Source organism: Heteronotia binoei, chromosome 21, assembly GCF_032191835.1.
Source record: "Heteronotia binoei isolate CCM8104 ecotype False Entrance Well chromosome 21, APGP_CSIRO_Hbin_v1, whole genome shotgun sequence".
In the NCBI taxonomy this organism is placed as follows: Eukaryota; Metazoa; Chordata; class Lepidosauria; order Squamata; family Gekkonidae; genus Heteronotia; species Heteronotia binoei.
The window spans coordinates 174279285-174288952 of NC_083243.1; the positions used below are offsets into that span (position 1 = coordinate 174279285).

A 9668-nucleotide genomic window follows, 5' to 3' on the forward strand; every position below is an offset into this window, starting at 1 on the left:
AGACATTTCCTTCGAATGTCAGGAGTTAGGTATGGTATTTCACCAGCCTATGATTATGGGGGGAAACACCTGATCCCAGCAGGTGGTCTCAGGCTGCAGAGCAGCTATACACAAGCAGGGACATATTACAGTAGACAAAAGAACAGAATCACCAAGAAAAGTGTCCTCATTCCGTGAGACCAAAATCTGCCCCCAGCAGAGACTGAAAAGTGTTACCATTTTACAGGACCTTGGCCTAAATGCTGCATCTTGGTCCTTGGCACTGCCTTTCACAAACAATCCCACGGTTGGCCCACATATGCCTAAAATGTGAACCCAATCCACCCCTCCCGTGAGTCCCAGGGGGCATTTCTGTTAGGGTTTAGAGATAGTTTAGCAGAGTTGTGTGGAGAGAACCACAATAAACAAGCCAGGCAGACGTTTTAGCTTAAGAATAAAGTAGTTTACTTTTACTATGAGGAAAGGGTTACTGGGATCACTAGAAAACAAATAAGGACTCAATATCCTTTCTAGCTTCTAAGCTACATCTCGACTCTCTTGAGTCAAAACTCTTAACTGCATGGAGATCTGAGGGCTTAGACAAAGGGCAATAAAACTGGCCAAATGGTTTCCCCCAGACCACCTCCCAAATATATGGATTAGCCAATTAGGGCTTTGCTTCATAGGTCACTATACATTTCGACACCTAGCCTGAGTGGGAAGTACGTGCAAACATTCTCATTGGCTATACCTCTCACTGGCTAAGCATCAGCATGCATATACATTCATTTAATTAACTCATGACAACAGGAAGTGAAATTGCAATAGAAAACCCAACAATTTCCATCATTTACAGAAGATAGCTCTGTGTGAAGCATAACTGGGATGCAGACTCACTGTTCTGAAGTCACTGGCATTGCATGACTTGTTGGCAAACTTGCACTCCACCAGCATCTGGTTCATTTGGTGCCCAGCACGTTCATGGAGCTCCTTGAAGTCAAAAGGAAGATTCCTTTCCTCCCTGCTCTCTTTCAGCTTGCTCCTCAGCATCTCCTGCATTTCCATATCTATATAGTTTGGCGCTGCAATGTTGTCACTGCTATCCAGGAAGCCCAGGAACTCTCCAGCCCAATAGAGATCATGGCCAGAGAGCTGGGAGAAGCGGAGTCGGTTTAAGTTGCAGATGGTTACAGCTGGGAAAGTCATGTTGTAGAGGGGCTCTTCTTCCAAAGCTGTGGCATGAGGGTACTGAAAGTAGAAGTCTACCCGTTCAGTGTAGACATGGATTAGGAAGCCAAGTGAGCCAAGGAAGGCCACGGTCCACAGCAAGTGACGGATTGTATAATGCCCGTGTTGGAAAATATGGTTGATGCCATGGAGTGTGGAGCTTTCGGCAAATTCCTCAAGGCTGAGGGCTGATGGAGCAACAGGGGAAGGATGGGCAGAACAGGAAGAATCCTCCACATGCTGGACTGCCACAGGCAGTGTGGAGAAGTGCTGCCAGGAAGTCATCTCCTCTGGCCATGTCATCTCTGCCATAACTGTGGTGACCTCTTGAAAACAGGGAATAGGTACAAGCCACCTCCAGACACACAATATGCCACCAGCAGACTGCAGAGTTGGGAGGGCTGCTCAGCGCTTCAGTGGCCCTCTCCATCTATTGCTTGGGAATGCTTACAGCACAGCACTAACAGCTATGGGGCGGGGAGAGAAACCTAGCCTCTTGCCTCATCTGGGTCCCCCCTGGGAGTCTCAAGATAGTAAACATTTTCAGCCAGGGCAATTAGTACTGCCGGATCCCGGAAAAGCTGCTGCCAGGTGGGGGAAGCAAATGCCTCTCCTACAAACCACAGACTGAGTCTATCTCCGTCCTCTGCGACTGGGGCTGCTAATTAGCCAGAGGCATCATTGATTCTTCAGCACTTAGCATGAGGGATTGGGCGGGGGGGGGGGGGGGAGGCAAGCAAAACATATACTATGCCTTTGAGGAGCCCACCTTGCAGGAAGTCCCAGGCAAGGAGGAATGGAGGACTGGGCAATGTGCCGTTCAGTCTGGATTGATGTGATTGAAAATATATATCAGAACTGGAAGGAGAGAGGCCTGGCCTCAAATTCACAGGGCAAAAGGAAGGCAGCTGGGCATACGGATTTGTGCCAGGGACTACAACTACTCGGCACCACAGACTGCAGTATTACTGTGGGGAGATTCACAAATTTCACCTACACTGTTGTGCTGAAGCTGAGTCTCAAAGCACAAGCACTGATCTGTCCAAAACTTAGGCTACTTATAGGACTGCCCATACAGGACCCCAAAACCAGAGTGCTATCAAGCATGGGGCCAATGAAATAGCTCTGTCAAGGCCAATATGTGGCTTGTGGAAAGCATAACTATAGATGTGAGTAAATGTGGACAGCTGCAGGTATGCGCTTTCCAGTTTGAGAGGGGTGGAAGAGACTCAGTCCCTTAGTTTTAGAGATTCCTTCAATCCCTCTTGGCTACCCTTGTAGTTTTTAGTTTAGTTTAGTTTATTTACGATTTATATCCCACCCTTCCCACCAAGGTGGCTCAGGGCGGCTCACAGCACATAAAATCTAACATAAAAATATTAAGTTTAAACATTTTACACAGTTAAAAACATTAAAACATAGCAGAAATCTAATAGAACTACACTCATTTCCCTATGCCGGTTAGTTATAAGCCAGCCGGAAGAGGGTTGTCTTACAGGCCCTGCGGAACTGAGCAAGGTCCTGCAGGGCCCTCACCTCCTCCGGCAGCTGGTTCCACCAGGAAGGGGCCATTACAGAGAAAGCCCTGTCCCTGGTAGATTTCAGGCGGGCTTCCTTTGGCCCGGGGACAACGAGAAGATTTTGGCTTCCCGATCTCAGTACTCTCTGGGGAACATGTGGGGAGAGACGTTCCCTCAGGTAGGCAGGTCCTAGGCCATATAGGGCTTTAAAGGTAATGACCAGCACCTTGTACCGGACTCGGTATATTATTGGCAGCCAGCGCAGAACCTGGAGCCCCGGCCGAATGTGCTCCCATCTTTTTTTAATTTAAATTGACGGTCAAAGACGAGGTAGCTGAGAACAGTGTGGGCAAGACTCTCTGTAAAATGGAGTGAGGGGTGGTGGTGGTAGTGGTTTGAGGGTAATCCCGTGGAGGTTTAAGTGCCTCCATAAGAAATAAACTGCTAAGGATATTCAGTTGTTCCGAGATGTACGTAAAGTTAGTAAACACAGCAAAATGGTGGAATACAAACATAGCCAATACTTGTCTCACACCATCAGATTAAAGGGAAACCAACATCATAGTATAAAAGGAATCTGACTCAGAATGTAAATGTTATAAAGGAAACTAGAATATATGAATATTTGATTTGGTTTACAGTGGACCAGACATACCGTAATTGAATGAACAAACAAGCTCTCACTAGATGGGTGAAGGGTAATTGATTTGAACTAGGTGCTAGCAGGGGGTAAAGGAATGTCTCCTAGGAGAGTTGGGAAGGAACAGCTAAAAGCTTTTGATAAAGTGTTTAAACATTATACAGAACATGCATGCTGAGGTAAATTGGGGGAAAGACCAAATTGCTTGGACTCTCTCTCTGTCTCTCTCTCTGGCAGCACGGGTAGCTATGCAGTGGGAAGACTGGCAAAGCCCTTGGGGCTAAGGTATCACGATGATGTTATAGCATTTTGCATGCTGTTTCAGTTTAGAATCATAGAGTTGGAAGGGGCCTCTAGGGTCATCTAGTCCAACCCCCTGCACAATGCAGGAAACTCACAAACACCTCCCCCTAAATTCACAGGATCTTCATTTCTGTCAGATGACCATCTAGCCTCTGTTTAAAAACCTCCAAGGAAGGAGAACCCACCACCTCCTGAGGAAGCCTGTTCCACTGAGGAGTCGCTCTAACCATCAGGAAGTTCTTCCTAATGTTGAGCCAGAAACTCTTTTGATTTAATTTCAACCCATTGGTTCTGGTCCTACCTTCCAGGGCCACGGAAAACAATTCCACACCATCCTCTATATGACAGCCCTTCACATACTTGAAGATGGTGATCATATCACCTCTCAGCCACCTTCTCTCCAGGCTAAACATCCCCAGCTCCTTCAACCTTTCCTCATAGGACTTGGTCTCCAGACCCCTCACCATCTTTGTCGCCCTCCTCTGGACCCGTTCCAGCTTGTCTATATCCTTCTTAAAATGTGGTGCCCAAAACTGAACACAATACTCCAGGTGAGGTCTTACCAGAGTAGAGTAAAGCGATACCATCACATCACGTGATCTGGACACTATACTTCTGTTGATACAGCCCAAAATTGCATTTGCCTTTTTAGCCACCACATCACACTGTTAATTCATGTTCAACGTATGATCCACTAAGACCCCTAGATCCTTTTCGCACCTACTACTGCTAAGACAAGTCTCCCCCATCCTATAACTATGCATTGGATTTTTCCTACCTAAATGTAGAACTTTACATTTATCCCTGTTAAAATTCATTTTATTGATTTTAGCCCAGTTTTCCAGTCTGTCAATGTCATCCTGTATCCTATTTCTGTCTTCTTCTGTGTTTGCAACCCCTCCCAATTTAGTATCATCTGCAAATTTAATAAGCATTCCCTCTATTCCTTCATCCAAATCATTGATAAAGATGTTGAACAAAACAGTTCCCAGGACAGATCCTTGAAGCACTCCACTTGTCACTCCTTTCCAAGAGGATGAGGAACCATTTACAAGCACTCTTTGGGTGCGAGCTGTCAACCAGTTACAGATCCACCTAACGGTAACAGGATCCAAACCACATTTTACCAACGTCAACAAGGATAGTATGTGGAACTTTATCAAAAGCCTTCCTGAAATCAAGATAAACAATGTCTACAGCATTCCCCTGATCCAGCAAGGTAGTCACTTTTTCAAAAAAAGAGATCAAGTTAATCTGACATGACTTGTTCTTGAGAAAACCATGCTGGCTCATAGTAATCACATCCATTCTTTCTAAATGTTCCAGGACCGACTGTTTGATGATTTGTTCTAAAACTTTTCCAGGTATAGACGTCGAGCTGACGGGTCGGTAGTTACCCAGATCGTCTTTTTTCCCCTTCTTGAAGATGGGGACAACATTCAGTATAACTTTTTTTCAACTAATAAATAAGGTAGTCAAACTGACAGATACATGCTTAGTTACTCAGGAATTATGGGTACACATAAATTGAAGAGTGTTGGACTAGGATCAACGAGACCCTCGTTCAAATCTCCACTGTCCCATGGAAGCTTGCTGGGTGACCTTGGGCCAGTTGCACATTCTCTCAAGTGGTTGTTGTGGGGATCATGGGAAGAGAGAATGATGTAAGCTACTTTGGCTGCCCACTGGGAGAAAGAAGGGCTATAAAGACACATTCACTGCCATCACTAACACCATTATTTACCACCATTATTTTCTAGCCCAAATGTCCTTCAAAAACTATACCTTGAAAGGCATCAGATTTTGCTTTTAGGAGGCTATTGGATGTACAGCTGTGGAGGGCATTTAGTTTGTGAGAGGCTGTCGCAGTGAACAAAGGAACCAACTCAATTCAAGGATTCAGCTATCAGAGTCAGAAAGAGAGAAGCGCTGAGAGGACCATTCTTTGAACCAGCATGGTGTAGTGGTTAAGAGCAGCTGACTCTAATCTGAGGAACTGGGTTTGAATCTTCAGTCCTCCACATGAAGCCTGCTGGGTGCCCTTGGGACAGTCACAGTTCTCTCAGAACTCTCTCAGCCCCACCCACCTCACAAGGTGCCTGCTGTGGAAAGAGGAAGGTGAGGAGACTGTAAGCAGCTCTCAGACTCCTTGGTGTAGAGAAAACCAGAATATAAAAACCTACTCTTCTTATTCTTCTCTGCCAGGATCAAGGTAAACTGATGAGGGAATCCAATCTCATATAGGAGGTTTGGTTCATAGAAGGCTTAGTTCTCACTATGCCTGGGGTATACCAGTTGAAACACTCACTGTGCCCAAATTATTTTCCATATAAAACAATCCTGTGTGCATTAAAAAACAAACAAACGTTACAAAGAATACTAGGTTAGAACTTTTCCTTTTTGTCAGCTAGTTGCCTATGTGGTGATGTTTGTTTTTGTTCTCTGTATGGAAAAGTAGTTAATCATACAATCCCTACCTGATGTCTGAAAAGGTATAGCCCAGGTATACATCTGCCAACCAGTAAAAATTTAGCCTAAAATGGAATAACTTACAGCTAAGCCTGTGAACTATGTCCAAATATTTATGGTGATGAGAAAGCTGTGATGTTTGATATGTGATGGCTGTTTTGTACATGGAATTATCACTGCATGTTGCAGGCCATACTGTTTGTGTGACTTCATCCTAGATAAGACAGAGGAAGAATTGGGCAAAGGCTGCAATTCAGAATGCCAAAGGTCACTGTCTGACCATGGGTACCAAAGGTCTACACATTGTCTCTTCTGCTCACTTCATTGGTCAAAGCTGAATATCTTCTGATATCCCTGTCCTTAATCCATTAGCTTCTGGCACTTATGCTCATGCCCACATCCCAGAAATGAGGTTGTGAGCGGCTACTTTCTTTCCCTTTCCATTGTGAAGGGTGGCATACGACTGTTTAGATGGCTGCTTCTTATACAGACCTCTCAAAGTAGAGCACATCCCGCCATCCTATGTTCGATTCCTAGGACTGTTTGTGGAATCTGATCAAGGCACCTTAGCTCTTGGCAGAGGCTGAACTGGATGAATGGAAATGAGACTTCACCAGCAGACACCGGCTCTGGAAAGCAATGCATGCTGAGCTTCAACAAGGTCCACCTCCCCCCCCATCTCCCCCACCTTTAGCAAGGCTTTAAATCCATTAGCTTTGCATAATTAGATTTTTCTCAATTACCAGATTATGATAATTACTGGCTCGTTTGTAGCAGCCAGCTCATAATCCGGTATCATTGCACTTGGAGCAGAGCCAGGTGCTGTGTCGACAGAGTAGCTACTGGCATTGGCAGATGAGGCAGCAGGCTCCACCAGAAGATGCTACAGGATGGGTGTTCACCCTGGCATTGCACCCAACTGAACGGTGTCATGTTCCCTTTGCAATGAACAGATTGTGGCATGCACTACAGCCCCCTCCCAGCCACTTGGGGGAAAAGGATGACTCTTCAGACAGCTCAAAGACCTCAAAGTAGCTGTTTTACTGCACAGCAACTTGAAGAACACAACGGAGAGAGAAACTGCTAAATTACAAATTATTGTGAAACCTCGAACAAACACCTCCTCGGGACTGAACAGGACTCAGCTCTGTTGGTTTTTTATTTCGTTACGTATGCTAAACCCATTCTCACGGAGTATAGCTATATATTCACAGTATTCCAATGTATTTCTCTTTTAGAATAGTGTATCAGGATATTTTTTGTATTGACAAACTCAAAGGGATATTGGCTGTTTATCTCATTACATACACTCAGGGTCGTTTTGTAGAAAAATAGGTGGTGTAGCTCATTAGCATAACTCATTAGCATATGCCACCCCACCCCACCCACAGCCAAAAGCAACCCAATGCAAGAAAAGAGAGCCCCAGGTGAGCGAGGCCTGCTTGGGCTGGCTAGAGATCCAGCCAGCCCAAGCAGGCCTCGCTCGCCTTGGTCTCTCCTGGGTGCCCTCCCCAGTCAAAAGGCCAGCAAGCCATCCGCCACCCAAAAGCACATAAGAAGTGGAGAAAAGGTGGTGTGGGCTTCTTCAGGGGTTAATGAGGGCTGCTGGGGGTGTGACAAAGCCCCTGGAGGGTGGCTGGCTAATCCAGGGATTGTTATGCAGCTGCACCTACTATTCAATGGACAAGGTAGGTGGGGAGGAAGAGGGTTAACCCTCAAAAAGGTTCAAGAGCTGTGCTCCTGTGAGCTCCTGCTGAATCTGAGGCCTGCATATACTTAACCCACTTTCACTATATTTTAATGTATTCTTTTTTTCTAATGGCAAACTAGAATGATGTTTGTAATGTATAGAATGACGTTTATAAGTTACATGTTAAAAGGCTAATTAGGTGGACAAAAGCATCACTAGGAAATATATTTCCTTTTGTTTTACGTAGACTTGTAGCAAGAGCAATTAACAGGCAACTCTTATTTCCTTGATTGCTATCCAGACTAAATGGTCTTCCTATTTTGCCATTTGACCCTAACTTAGTATCATTTTACATTCTTAACCCGCCAGCTATATGTATTTCTTCTCACTGTATTCCATTCCCTCGTCTGAAGAAGTATGCATGCATACGGAAGCTTACATTCTGAATAAAACTTCGTTGGTCTTAAAGGTGATGCTTGATTCCTACTTTGTTCTGCTGCTTCATACCAACATGGCTGCCCACGTGGATCTATCTTCAGACAGCTGAGCACCCATTGCAGTGCCATCAACACATCCCAACCAATCTTTGTACCTCCTCTTCTTCCTTTTGGCACAGGCCTTGCTGGAGTCCCCCACAGTGCCCTCAGACCGGGGAACTGCTCCTGCATGGCTGCCATTTTCCTCATCCCTTCGCAAGCAGAGTAATTATGGGGATTACCTTGTCACCTTCCCTGTTCCAGGGACTGACTGTTCCAAGAGCTGACACTTTCCAAGAGTTTACATATCCATGTGAATAACTCCCAAACTTAACTCTGTCAGTCTTTGACCTGTGCATCACTGGGAGATTTAGCACAAGGGACACTGCAGCCCTGTCCAGAGGAAATAAGCAGTGCTGCCAACAGGCAGATATTAGGGATTTCCACCACGTCGGTGTTGCCTTCCTTAGCAGGTCCTCACCCACACCATGTGATAATGACCTTGGTGGCCTCATGTATTTCGCTTTCTTGCCATAGGCCAAAGACCTAGGAGGATGTGAAATACTGTCATCTGGATAACCTGAGACGGGCTGCTTATAGGTTTACACACTTGCTATATTTGTATGTTGCCTTTCCTTAAATAACAACAAAGATTACAATGTCTTACAGAGATAAACACATCTTATAACTCAAATGTATAAAATCACTCTGAGAAGTAGTAGTAGTAGAGGAGGAGGAGATGGATGGATTTATACCATGCTCTTCACTCTGAGTGGTTTACAATCTCCTTTCCCTTCCTCTCCCCACAACAGACACCCTGTGAGGTAGGTGGGGCTGAGAGAGTTCTCCAAGAACTGCTCTTAAGAGAACAGCTCTGAGAGAACTGTGGCTGACCCAAGGTCACCCAGCTGGCCCCATATGGAGGAGTGGGGAATCAAACAGTTCTCCCAGATTACAGTCTGTATTCCTACCCACTACACTCTTGCCTATATTTGCATCCAAATTTCATCCAAAGTTAGATATGAATCTGGTAGGGTTGCCAAGTCCAATTCAAGAAATATCTGGGGACTTTGGGGGCGGAGCCAAGAGACTTTGGGGGTGGAGCCAGGAACAAGGGTGTGACAAGCGTAATTGAACTACAAGGGAGTTCTGGCCATCACATTTAAAGGGACAGCACACCTTTTAAAATGCCTTCCTTCCATAGGAAATAATGAAGGATAGGGGCACCATCTTTTGGGGCTCATAGAATTGGACCTCCTGGTCCAATCGTTTTGAAACTTGGGGGTTATTTTGAGGAGAGGCACTAGATGCTATACTAAAAATTTGGTGCCTCTACCTCAAAACATAGCCCCCCCAGAGCCCCA

The 9668-nt window shown here is 45.4% G+C and overlaps 1 protein-coding gene across 2 annotated transcripts in view; it reads right to left on the reverse strand.

The window, feature by feature from the left end:
* ASIC4 (acid sensing ion channel subunit family member 4) overlaps window positions 1–1540 on the reverse strand; it is a 324105-nt gene extending 322565 nt beyond the window's left edge. Inside the window, exon 1 of one of the 2 annotated variants that reach the window (XM_060261612.1) lies at window positions 877–1537. In XM_060261612.1, coding sequence (XP_060117595.1) covers window positions 877–1518 — 642 coding nt within the window. In that variant the 5' untranslated portion in view covers window positions 1519–1537. Of the gene's footprint in view, window positions 1–876 lie in introns of both variants that reach the window. The other variant, XM_060261615.1, reaches the window with a different exon arrangement.
* Between the last annotated feature and the right edge of the window lie 8128 nt (window positions 1541–9668).